Source organism: Neomonachus schauinslandi, chromosome 1 (assembly GCF_002201575.2).
Source record: "Neomonachus schauinslandi chromosome 1, ASM220157v2, whole genome shotgun sequence".
Lineage (NCBI taxonomy): Eukaryota > Metazoa > Chordata > Mammalia > Carnivora > Phocidae > Neomonachus > Neomonachus schauinslandi.
This window is the reverse complement of record NC_058403.1, coordinates 171789325-171803337: the sequence shown is the minus strand read 5'-3', so window position 1 is coordinate 171803337 and position 14013 is coordinate 171789325. Positions and strand designations below refer to the sequence as shown.

General features: G+C 36.4%; 1 protein-coding gene across 1 annotated transcript in view; it reads left to right on the top strand.

The window, feature by feature from the left end:
• CNTN6 (contactin 6) overlaps nt 1-11565 on the top strand; it is a 306049-nt gene extending 294484 nt beyond the window's left edge. The window contains exons 21-23 of the mRNA XM_021695279.2: nt 8954-9066; nt 9824-9992; nt 10817-11565. Of these exons, the coding sequence (XP_021550954.2) occupies nt 8954-9066; nt 9824-9992; nt 10817-10917 (383 nt within the window). The 3' untranslated portion in view covers nt 10918-11565. The remainder of the gene's footprint in view (nt 1-8953; nt 9067-9823; nt 9993-10816) is intronic.
• Nucleotides 11566-14013: the final 2448 nt, after the last annotated feature.

The window sequence follows — 14013 nt, the reverse complement described above, 5'->3', positions numbered from 1 at the left end:
GTCTAGATCTTTCTTTCTAGAATAGCTTATCACTGCAGTGTACTTGGAAGTCCCTCAAATTTAAGAATTAACTCTTCTGCTTCTTTTTAACTCCCTTAGTAGTCAGCCAGCTGTCTTTCACATAGGCAAGGCCTACTGAATAAAGGATGAATACTGGATTGTTGCTGTGTTTGTCCTATGAGTGAGTCTGGCATCACTCAAATATTCTATAATATGAAACACAGTGATCAAATATGATGTAGTAATAGCTGCCATATGTACTTTTTATGATTGTATAATATTTGTATATTCCTTACATGTTATAGATGAACATAAATTATTTGTGCTCAGAGTCTTTTAAAAACACATTCTTTGGTCTCTGAATCCTGATGGAAAAAAGGATTCAAATATAGTTGCTTAATTTTGAGAAACAGTTCAAACATTATATAGTTCAAATATAGTTGCTGAATTTTGAGGAAGACTAAATGGATACACAGGAAATGTATAGCTTGCTTTTATTTATTTTTTATTTTTTTAAAGATTTTATTTATTTATTTGACAGAGGCACAGTGAGAGAGGGAACACAAGCAGGGGGAGTGGGAGAGGGAGAAGCTGGCTTCCCGCCGAGCAGGGAGCCCGATGCGGGGCTCGATCCCAGGACCCTGGGACCATGACCTGAGCCGAAGGCAGATGCTTAACGACTGAGCCACCCAGGCTCCCCCGTATAGCTTGCTTTTAAATGCAGTATTCTCTTCTCTCCTGTATATTGAAAAAGAATAAGTGCTGGGACATAGTTTGAAAATTAAGTGATATAAAGTTTTTTCCCATATACATATATTTGTCCTATCCAAAAAGAACTTAGAAACCATCTCAGCTATTAAACTTTTGATTATAGAATACACAATCCACTTCTGTCCACATCACCAGGCCAGCAGCCAAAGACCTATGTTCTATTTCTGGATACATCTCTGACTCATGACCTGAAACAGAATAAGACATTCCATTTTTTCTTATCTACTAAGTAAAAATTCTCTCTGCCCTCACCCCTTTCCCAAATCATTGGTGAGGCACAAATGTGGTGCTGATTATAGGAGCACCTTGGAAAATACAAAGTTTCTTGCTAAGAAAAAAACAAACAGATGAACAAAAAGGCTCTGGGATCAGTCCATTTCAAGGGTAGAGTATGTGCGACCAACAATTCTTAACCCAGTTCTCTTCCAATCCACCCAGTTGGAAAGAAATTGGGTCATGAGCGATCCTCAAGAACTGACTAGCTAGAAATATAGTTCTATTCCTCTTCTTGTTTTATCCCATGCTGACCATATCAATGAAGCCATTGCCATATGCTGGTAAGAATGATTTGCTTCCGGAGTCCTTCTGGAGTCTGGCCTCTTCCAGCTAATCTGCAAATCTGGATGGAATTTCCAGTCATTCAGTGGTTTTAAGATTGCCCAGGCATTTCATTCTAGCTGACTGAGAGATGCCAAACTCACAGAACATCTTGTGTGTCATTCAGTTTCTATCTCAGGCAAAATCAAGGGTGATTAAAAATGTGTAAAGATAGCATTAAAGGGGCACCTGGGTGGCTCAGTTGGTTAAGCGGCTGCCTTTGGCTCAGGTCATGATCCCAGGGTCCTGGGATCGAGCCCCACGTCCGGCTCCCTGCTCAGCGGAGAGCCTGCTTCTCCCTCTCCCTCTGCCTGCCACTCTGCCTACTTGTGCTCTCTATCTCTCTGTCAAATAAATAAATAAAATCTTAAAAAAAAAAGATAGCATTAAAAAAAACCTCACAGATTTGTATTGTGATAAATGGACAGACATGATAATGCAGTTGTTGAGGCAATGTTTAAGTCAGGTCATATTACATGTTACTATTGACCAGTTTAAGGTGGACTGAGACTTGAACAATAAGCTACTTTAAAAAGATTGTGTATATCTTTAAAAACTTAAAAAATAATTTTTTTCTGCAACCTGAATTTGCCAGTTTGATTGTCCATACAACTTAAATCAACCGTGTATTAGTTTATGCTAACCTATCCTCCATGTTTAGGTAGAAAACTCATTTTTGACATGGTGATCTCAAGTTTGTTCAGTTGACCTACTTTAAGTACTTGATACTTCAAGTGGGCTTAACTGAAATTTGGATTAAATGCCAAGAAGATTATTGGTAGTTTGTTTGAGCATTAACACATGATCATCTTCATCAAAGAGTGTGGAACATATCTTTTGAAAACAGTTTGATTAACAAGGAGTAATCTCCCCAAGATGTAATGTTAGAATACATCTGCTGAGAGAAAAGTGAGATGAGGGTCAGAAAATTTAAAACGAAGTTTAGTTATTTTAAGAATTCACCTTCTTTCTTGATTAAATCAAAAAAACCTTATAATTCCTAATTTCTTTATGGCAAGTTTGTTTCAATATTTCTTGAATTTGGCTTTTACCAATCTGTATGCTTCAGTGTTGTGATCAAAACAGCCAACAAGGACTTGAGAATAAGAAGTTCTACAAGTCTCCATCTCATCATATTTGAATACAAATTAAACCTCTAATTTCATCCTGTAACATTCTATATCATTGACATTGTGAAAATGAGATACAAAGTGTTTTAGATTCTTATTGTTGCTGTTCGGATTTCCACAACTTAGGGGTTTAAAGCAATCTGAATTTATTATCATACTTTTCTAGAGGTCAGAAGTCAGAAATGAGTTTCAGTGTTGGAAATTAACGTGTTGGCATAGGCTGTGCTCCTTTTCGAGTGTCCAGAAAAACATGTGTTTCCTTGTGGTTTCTGGCTTTTAAAGACCACCTACACACCTTAGCTGTGACCCCTTCCTCTGTTTTCAAGGCCAGCAGCTTAGTGTCTTCAAATCTGCCCGTGATTCCAATCCTCTGCTTCCATCATCATATCTCCTCTGACTCTGGCCCTCCTGCCTCAGTCTCGTTTGCCCTTCTAAAGATCCTTAATTTAATCTCATCTGCACAGTCCCCTTTTCCATATAAAAAATTAGGAATTACAAGGGTTTTTATTTCTTTGATTTAGTCAGAAAAGAGAGGGATGATTAAAAATACTAATCCCGGGGGCGCCTGGGTGGCTCAGTTGGTTAAGTGACTGCCTTCAGCTCAGGTCATGATCCTGGAGTCCCAGGATCGAGTCCCGCATCGGGCTCCCTGCTCGGCAGGGACTCTGCTTCTCCCTCTGACCCTCCTCCCTCTCATGCTCTCTGTCTCTCATTCTCTCTCTCAAATAAATAAATAAAATCTTTAAAAAAAAATACTAATCCCACAAGTTCTGGGGATTAGGATATGGAACTTTTTGAGGGAGGGGGCCTAATTCTGTTTACCACAGTTACAAAATACTGAGCATGTCTATATCCCAAGCCCTGAGTTAATTTTCCAGTGCATTATTTCATTTAATTCTTACAACAAATCAAGGAATTTCATATTTTAATTCCTAGATATAAGAAAACAAATGCTTAGAAAGGTTCTTTGGGCATCTGTCAGACAGAGACACTATGAATATGGGTTCTCTGAATCTCTTCATCCCATGAACGCTGTGCTAATTTATGATCTTCATCTCTCACCATCTAAATAGTCCCTCTCTCTCCAGACTTAAATCTTCAGTCCACACCTCAAATGGTCTTTGGATTTTTCTTCATAAAATGGAATCATGCCCTATTCTTCCAAAATTTCATTGTCTTCTCTACTCCACAGAACAAAAGCTAAGAGAATCTTTCACCATCTGTGCCAAACTCCCTTTCTCTCCTTGTCCAGCCCTGGCAGCCCCAGACTTAGTGACCTACAGTTTAACATCCCCTTGTCTAACTTAATGTATTTTCTCAGTGTGTTGTGCCCCTGCCATACCTGTCAACAGTCACATGTCTTTCTTACTGATCTATAAGTTTCCCATATTTTCCCCTTTAATGTATTTGCTGGGTGTCCCATGACTCTGGCCCATTTTGAGATAGTGTTGGAAAGAGAAAGGGACTCCTGAGTGAAAGAAGTTTGGCTGTGAGTCTCAGCTAAGCCATGTACTACCTGTGTGGCAGGTCTAATTCCCTCATAACTCAGAACCCATTTTCTCATCTGAAAAACAGAGATGATGATACTTTCCTCTGGAGTTTGCTCTGAGAACTAAAGGATATTATGAACACCAAGGTGCCCCAGAGGCTGCCGTACAGCGAGAGCTCAGTGCATGGTAACATGTATTTATACTTCTTCTATAGTGATTTCACTTTCTTTCCATTTCTTAAAGCAGGAAAGCACTTTCTACTTTCTTTCTCTTTATAAATAAATCGTTGGAGAAATTTTCTTCAAGGGTCATGAAAGGACAATCAAAGTGTAGATGAGGAATGGCTTTAATGAGACATTGAAGATAGCTCTGACTCCAAATGCTATCCCTGGATCTAACTTTGATTTTCCATGTCCTTGAGATGACATCAAGATTACCTCAGAATAGTGGTGACAGCAAAAACTCTGCATCCATCATACAGTCATACTGTCACTGTCTAGATTTTCAGTCTGATACTTGATCATCCATTGTAAATTCCCAGAAAGCAAAGCTCACATTTACTAAAATATCTGCCTATTCTGACTGGGTAAGCTTAACAGAAGACAGAACCATTTTTTGGAAATATGATGATTCAGTCGATCACTCAAGAAAATAGTGCCTCCCATGAGCTATGCATAGGTTAGTGCCTGATGGAGATTAAAACAGCCAAGATCTCTGACTTCAGGCAATTTCTCTTTTAGTGAAGAGGCAACCTAAAAGAAAAGAAAACAAAACAAAACAAAAATTAAATAATTATAGATTATGAAAGGTGGTACAAATAAATTAAGAAGCTGAGATATACATAAAAAGGAGGACCTATGAAGTGAAGGGTATATATTTTGATATGACATAAAACATGAAAAGGAGCTAGTGGACAAAGGGATCTCCAGACAGAAAGAACAGCATATGCAAAGCTTCTGAAAACTTTGTTATTATTGTTACTGGTGATGTTGTTGGCCCCCCCTTTTTTTTAAAAAGTGATTATCAGTGATTTAACAGTATCACAGCTTAGTGAAAACGATCTATTTCCAAAAGACAACTGAGGGGCACTGCAAATATATTGTGATCCACAGAGATATCACTTAAACAGAATTTAGACTTACAATCAAAGGGATAAAAATATTTACATCAATTCCAAGAAGAAAAGAAAAAAAAAACCCCACAGCAACAACACTACTTGTATAGAAAGAAATACTCAGACCCAGCAACACAAAGTGTTTGTAAATTTTGGCTCAATTTGGCCCCTGTCATTGACTGACTAGTACTCTGTACTGGATTTTTCTTGCTGTAAATTTGCAATTAAGCTTTTATTTCATCTTGCACTTATGTTCTTTCTCTCTTGCCCAAATGTCAACCCCATGCTGTTACTTAGAAGTGTAACATAAGAAGTTGTTTTTGAATTGAGTTCACAGTGTGAACTACAGTTGAATATAAATGCCATCTACAGAAAAATTGATCACAGGGAAACCATTAGAGCTGTAGAGGGCTAGTTTAATGTTGCTCTGTCATTTGATTAATAGAAAATGATTTAGTCTTTGAAAATTGCCCAGAAAGATTTTTAAAATTAGAAAAATGCTTGTTTGTTGAGTTTCCCATTGGCCAACTTGGTACAAATATCCATGGCATGTGTTTCATATTATCCATGTGACAGTGTTTTAGATGTTCAAGGCAATAGAAATCTCAATGTCATCATAGGTATTTGAAATCCAGTTTAATCAAGTACATTAAGCTCATGAAACCAGAACAGTTAATAGTGTTCATATTAAGCAACTTTCTAAAGCAACTTTCAGAAAGTTTTTATTTAAATACTAGACAAAAGGCATTGGCATTGGAGTCATCCTCATGGACAAAGATAAGAAAGATGATAGACTATGATAATTTCCCAGATAATTGGCTAAAACTCTACCACTTTATCTGTCTTTCAAAAAGCATATAAAGAACCCAAGAAGAGCAATATTATTAAGGGCAAATCTTAAATTTACCCTAATTATATTTAAGAAGTGGATCATTTGCAAACTTTGGAATTGTATTACTACTAACAAACCACTCTGAACACAATTGAAAAATTGATTATGTCATAAGACCATGCTGGAGAATTGTTACTCTCAGGAAGTAGAATTAGCAGGTACTGAGTTTTTTAGCATGTACCACTAACCAAGTGAGGAACCTTTCATATTTTAGTACAGATAAGCTAAAAATCTTATAAACTAGGAGATTCTTGTCTCATTCCAAAGATGGAAAACCAGGCCTCCTGGAAGAGACTAGATACAGATTCACATCTCTCTGACTTTTAAGGCCAGCTCTTTCCACCTCCCAGATAGCAAGAGAGTAAACATTCTAAGTGATCTGTGCCATTGGCCATTCATGCCAAGAACTCATTCCTGATAAACCTCTTCTCATTTTATGTCCACAGAATACTTTACTTATGCTTTGGTAGATGAAGAAACAAATACAAACATTTTGGTGTTGTGGCCATAGTCATAAACTCCTTGTCCACATAGTTGATAGAAGTCAGTTCTGTCTCCCAGCCTGGAGCTTCACCAGTGGATTCATGGTGTTGAAAACAGTGCTTTTACTCTAAAAAAAACAAACAAAATAAACACAGAAATAGATGAAAACTTCAGAGTCCATCACTGCCAGTGACATCAAAGGAGTAAATCTATATTTTCTCTGTATTGATTCTATGATGTCATTAATGTTAGTGCTTCTTTTTAAAGAACAGAAGTAAAAGAAATGTGCCACAGGAGCATACTAAATATTAAAACTATGAAATCTTGTGAGAATTTTTATATTATCTCTTTTATAACTGAGAAAAAGATTAGAGAAGGCACTCTGGGATAGTTGAGGGGGAATAGTTACAAAACAATTATTGTTGACATCTAGTCCTTCAGAAATAAATATAGTGACAAACATGCATTGAGTACTTACTAAGTGCAAAACTCTTAGGCCTTTAATTACGATTGGACTTGTATTGTCAGGAAATGTCCTAAGGCATGTTTAATCCAATTGGCCGGTCTATCTTACAAATCATATGAATTATTGTAGGTTTGGCCATGGCAATTGATCTTGATTATAGGAAAGCATAATGAATGAATTGGCCACATTGTGTCACCTATGTGTCTGCACACAGCCCAGCACATAGTCAATATGACCTGAGAAAAACAGTCAGGACTCCTAGTGGTTTTTCCTTAGCCATCTTATTGTAGTCATTTATTCAACATATATGATTGTATGTCTCCTATATGCCAACCACTGTGCCAGTAGTTGGTAATACAGAGTTGGACAAGGCACATGACCTCAATAAATTTAAAGAAACACATGATCAAGAATAACTATAATTCAGTGTGACAAATCCATTATAAAATATGAACTGAGCCCCACTGGGAGAAGAGGGGGAAACATTTATCTCTTGGCCATGTCCCAGCTGAAGTGTAAGTAACTAGGTGAACAAGAATAATGTCCCTGTGGGTTTATGGTAACAGGGGAATATATGATAATGCAATGTCAGACACCCTGAGACTTTTCCAGTGACATATAAGAGAATAAATAGTTGGGTCAAAGCTCTAAAAGAAATCATTTCCATTTCCATCAGTGTTATAATGAGTTAAATATTATGCTCATTCAGCCTCACAAATTCAAATAAGATGCCAAAAACATCTTGCTGGGTAGTTTTATCTTTGCCTCTGCCTTCCAGCTGAATTATTTTTAATCTCTCCAGTTTTCTGAATCTCAAAAATAATCATGTGGACTCAAATCTTTGAGAAGCAGCATGTTGTCATGGAGGATCACCAGCTTGGAAATCAAGAGACCGGGATTCTGTTGTGACTCAGTCACCCTTTAACTGCTAGCTTTTGGATAAGTGGCCTCCCAATCTGGATTCTAGTTTTCTCATATGTAGAATTCTCCAGTTGGACTAGGTCCATTACCTTAGAGCCATTGTCCCTTTTACTTACCATCTTTCTCCGAGACAACATTAATTTCAGGGAACTAAAAACTGCATTTTGGATTTAAAGTAAATGCCTTTTGGGATGATCACCCAGTTTGTAATGGTTTTCTTTTTTCTGGGTTCCCAACAGCTCTATATTAAATGACATGCATTCTTCTCACTATCTAGCCACAATTGATTGGCCAAGATAAACATGGCCAAATTAAGTCAATCATCATCTTTCTCCTGGGACTTCTAGATTGGACTATCTCTGAACAGAGTAGGTTTCAAATGTCAGATATGGAGAACAGTCATGATTTGTGCCACATACCCTGAGAATGACAAAATAGTGGTCTATAGGAAGATGAGCTTGCAGCAAACACTACTGTGGGAAACAGAAAGAACTTCTTGACTTTTTGACATTTTTATTTGGTCCCTCTTAAAGCTCTGCTGCATTTGGCAGGAGTTCTAAGAAATTCCCCAATATGCTTCACAATCTCTTACTATTTTGCTTATCATATCTTGAGTTGATTGTGTTACTTAAAGTCAAAGAGTCCCAACTAATATAAGATTAAAAAGGAAAAGACTACCAGGAATTAACACCTCTGTGTTGATATGCATAAAAAGTTTGCAGCCTGAATTTGCTTGACATGCTCATTGATTGATGACCAAATGGAACACTAGATAACAGAGCCCTCCATCTATTTATGTATGGTAAAGTAAACAAACTCAACAACAATGATTAATAAATTAATACTGGACATGCAACAAGCCATTATTAATTCATAAATTTGTCACAAAGACAGTCCCAAATGACCAGAATTTAAATGAATTTTCTTATTCTGATGAGAATTAATATGATATTTCAAATGACACTGAAAACATTTTTGCTTCTTCTTTGATAATCATCCAGGACTTATTTTCCCTTTTCATGTTGATGGGTCATACAGTAACCATGAGCTAATTAATATTCATTTGGATCTTTTATTATCTCCTTAAAGCTCCAAGCCAACCACCAGCTAACATTGCCTGGAAGCTGACAAACTCTAAATTATGCCTGAACTGGGAGCACGTAAAAACCATGGAAAATGAGTCTGAAGTGTTGGGCTACAAGGTGAGTATTTTGTTTTTTTCTTTACTAATATCATTTAAGTTACTAAGGAACCAAAAGTGTTACAACCAAATAAGAAACAAATTTATGCATGTGGAAATACAGGAATCTTTTTAAAAATATTTGAAAAATACTTAGCATTGCTGCTTTCAAATTCTTCATTGAAAATTTTTATATTCTGAGGACAGTAATGTGTCATGGAACAACAAGAATAAAACTCAATAATACGCAACAATTTTTCTTCAAGTGACTCCCCTTGCCATCAAAATATGATGGTGTGTGTGGGTAGTAAGGTGAGATGAGAATGAAGTCCAAGAATATATTCAAGTAGAATTTCTAAAAATTAGGCTGCAGTAGGATGTGAGCTTTTAACAACATACAAAGAATCTAACAAGAGGATAGCCAAGTACCCATAGCAAATTTTTTCCATCAGTTGTAATGGACAACATCTCCTGGCAAATCCATGTATTCAGACATTTGAAATGGATCCATACTAACCAGTGACTTTTCACAGTGACCTCCAAAGATAATAGCCTCAAGCTATTTAATTAATAGAGATAAATCTATTCTCATTTCAGAAGCATTGGCCAAAGACAAAATATTTTTTTTTATGATTAAATTTAAGGAAAAGGCACGGACTGGATACTCCCATTCAAGGAGTACAGCATTTATAATGATATGTCTCATAGTGTTCCATGAGAGTGTCTGGACTTTAAAAAGAGTGACTTGTCCATTTAACTTGATTCACCATTTTATTCAGATTCTGTACCGGCAAAACAGACAGAGTAAAACACATATTTTGGAAACAAACAATACATCAGCTGAGCTTCTGGTTCCGTTTGAAGAAGACTACTTGATTGAAATAAGAACAGTTAGCGATGGCGGGGATGGAAGCAGCAGTGAGGAAATTAGAATTCCAAAAATGTCAAGTAAGTTGAATCACCATCGCTGTTGTAGATTTTGAATCTAGACAGCTGCAGCATGAGATCTAGGCTCTCTGAAGGTTGGGTGAAAAAAATAAAAGGTCTATGTTTCCATTTACAGTTGTGAACAAGAGGTGATGAGTCAAGTTTTCTTTAAATATTCCTCAAATTTGCAACATGCTTACATATTATAAACAGTTTTATGTTTCTTCATTTGAATCTCAAAAAGGAAGCAAAAGAAAACACACACAACTGTGTGTCTTTGGTGCAGAATTCATTCTGTGGGCACAAAAATCAGAAAGTTTTTTTCTGGGTACTCATAGGCTTCTGGGAGCAGGGATAAAAAATTTATGAAACACAGGTACTCCTATTCCCATTTCTGTGGCAGGCATCTCTAATCAATCATGACATGCATACTGAGCTGAGTCACAACTCTTAAATCCTCTCAATACAGTGTTTTAAGCAGGTAACACCAATTAGTCAGATTTAGCACGTAATAATCGATTATTTCTGCTTTGGAAGAATCACTTCCTCAACTGCCTGAAGTGGTAGCTGGGTGAAATCCTCAGCCACCACACATTGGCAAATCCTAATCTACCCTTCGGTCAGACTTGGCCAGTTTAGGCATTTTTCTTGTTCATTTTTACATTTAAAACAGTTATCCTAGGACAGAAGGCTAACAACACTTCCTAAAATTAAATATAATGTAAGTGCAGCTAGTGTGCTAGCACACGTTATTAGAAGAGAAATGATAGGACTCACGAAAACTTAATCTAACAAGCAATTTTATTTTTTCTCAAGGTATTTTGTTTTGTTTTTATGTTTTGCAGGTTTGAGTTCCAGAGGAATTCCGGCCTTAGAACCTAGCGTCTCCTCCCTGTCAGTTGTCATCATTTTTTACTGTTTTACAATTCAACCACGTACACGATGAATAAAACCATAAGTCTTTGAGAATTTTTTGAAAGCAAATCATTCTGTAAATAAGCTCTCCAGCCCCCATCACAAAATACGTTATTAATACAGACTTGTTTGGAAAGGAAAAAAAAAAGTGTATATTATTAAGATCTTGTAAATATCTATAGTACCTTAATAAAACAATTTTAAACATTTTTGAATTTTAAAGTTCACACATGATTACATACATTCAGAAAGTGCCAGATAATCTGTGGATTTGTAACTGCTATGGCTTTTAAGTGACTTCTATGGAAAATATAAATAGCTCCCCTTGATGACGATGATAAATATGAAATAGGTTGCAGTTATCATAGAGAAGATGTATATTTTTTACATGCTCCAGGCAATTTACTTCAGTGTTAAAAATTTTTACCCTACTTGGAAATAAAATGTAATTATTTATTTATAGTTGGGATTCTTTAAAAATGTAAGCTATTCCAAAGGGTGATGATGTGCTTTTACCTCTAAATGAGGTGAGGCTGGGAAATATTTGTACCCAATAATATATGTATATACATGATGTTCTTTTCAACTCACTTTTCTAGGAGGAAAAATGGCAGGGAAAAGTGCTTTATGGCAAAGAAAGAGAAAAGGGAAATAAGCATCCATCTAAGACAATCTAACAACTCTGGTATATAATAAGCAATTTCTCACAGCAAAATTTAATTTTTTAAATCAATTTTGAATTCTCCTAAGGAAAAAGTTGCATGAACAAATCTCAGGTAATTATTACAAATTGTTAGCAATGCATGTGGCCTTGTTTCATACAATAAATAAATCTAGTAACAGAATTATTTAACCAAGTTTTTGACATTTTGGTCAATATATATATATAGTCAATCTTCCCTGCAACTATAAAAATAATCCTACACTGTCCAAGACTTAAAAAGATGTTTGCGGGTCGACTCTTCTCTAAGGTGAACCTATTTCAGTCAGTGGTCCTACTTCTTGGAACTGCATTCTGGAAAAATTCCGAGAGAAGGTAAGGTTAATGAGTGGGCTAATGCCATTCCATGTGGCCATCCGTTTCCTTCACGAAGAGCCGTGAGGAGTTTGGCCTCCTGACAGTCTGCCCTCACTCCCAGCCAATCAGACTTGATGTCCTGGGGAGCTAGGACTGAGAAATGGTCACACTAGTTTTGCCTTCTTCACATGGTGTGACCTCTTAATTATGTTGAAAATATTTGAATTATCCTCACAACCCTCAAATCACATAGTCCTCAAAATTGGATTTTGTCCTTTCCATTTCTAATGTATTTTAGAGCTGTTTAAAATACCCAGTGTAGTCAGCAGCAGATGGACAATGACTTTTCATAGTTCAGAATTTCTCCCCGCCTGAATAGTGTCTCAAGCATACAGTAGAAATTAATGAGCCTTATTCTCCTCCATGCCCTAAGATATGGTTGTGTTTTGATGGAGCAAAATAAATAAGCAATAGCAAATGCTGTTTGGCACACTCATGTTAACAGCTGCCTGTCCACGACACATCTGTATTGACCAGAAATACCAGGGCCACATGGTCTCAATGGTTTTCTCAACTTGGTGAGAGACAAGATTTGTATCTTCCTCCTCAAAGCAGGTATTGAGAGTTAAATATACTGTGAGATTTTTGTTTCCAATGATTAAGTGAATTAGATACATAGTCATATGTGTACAAGTCTGAAGAAGGCTAAGGCAGTTCTCATCAGTAACTCTTACAGGTTTGAAGTTGTGCTTTCATTCATGATTGTTGGAGTATTAAAAGTATGCATTATTCAATATCTAATATTTATTTTTTATCAACCCATACTAATTTTTTTGGAATCTAACTTGGCATTAATATTAAATAGCATCTGCTTTGGCTCTTGACTGATTTGAATCTCTACTCTTAGTGAGCCTTGGACACATATTTTAACATCCCCATATTGCTATTATCAGGATTAAAGGACATAACGTGCACAAGTATTTAGTGTAATGCATGCGACATTGTAAGTTGTCAACAAATGGAGCTGCCATCATCTGCTGCTATGAACTAAACCCCTAATGAAAGAAGTTACTATATTTCCTTAAGTGCCTAGTAGACTATGAAAACAGATCCTGCCTATGTTTATGTCAAAATCCAAAAAAGTTACAAGAAAAATGAGTAGTGTACCTACTCTGGACACTAAATGGGACTAAAGAATGGAACCAATAATGATTCCATCAATCCATTTCAGGAAGATATTCTGTGTGATGTATGTACTTGCCTGATATTTAGGAGAGATTTCTAGTGGATCCCTTTAATGACCGAGTATATTGCTGTTAAAAACTGTTTTAAGCATGATAACTTATTTCCGTACTTCTTACAGGAAGGAGAAAAAATGTGGTTGCACCTGGAAACAGCTTAGAGGAAAAGGGAATAATAAGGATTAGGAGACTTGACACAGCAGATTTATGACCCTATAAAGCCATGGGCTGCCAGGTAATGTTAACTTCAAATCAGCTCCATGTCCTCTCTTCTCCTATTCTTCATACTAAAATCCTCCCAGGTCAGTGTCCCTTTTCTAACTGTACACCAGAAGGTGGTCAATAAGAGAACATGCCTGCTATCTTTAACAGCAAATACAGTGAGAGATATCTGGAATCTACTTGGATTTCAAATGCAGTAAAATAATCATTCTCTCCCATAAGTGAATCTACTCTTTATAAGCCTCTAGATCTTATCAGGCTAGACTCTTTGCGATGTTAACTTATAAACACTCCCCATATGCCATAATTATTATATTATTTGCTGTAGAATTACATATTTAATTCAATAGAATTCAAGAATTTGGTAATCACATCACTGTTGAACTCAGTACTTGAATTAGTCAGGTTTCTCTTGAGAAACAGAACCAATAGGATGTGTGTTTGTGTGCAGGAGTGTGTATACACAATTGCACACATGTATAAATATATATAAAAAGAGAGAGAAAGAGGGAGATTATAAGGAATTGATATGCAGTTATGGAGGCGAAGAATTCCAGACCAGGAGAGCCAATGGCATAGCTCCAGCCTGGATCTGGGAACCAGGAGAGCTTATGGTATAATTTTTGTTCTGAGTCTGACTATGAAA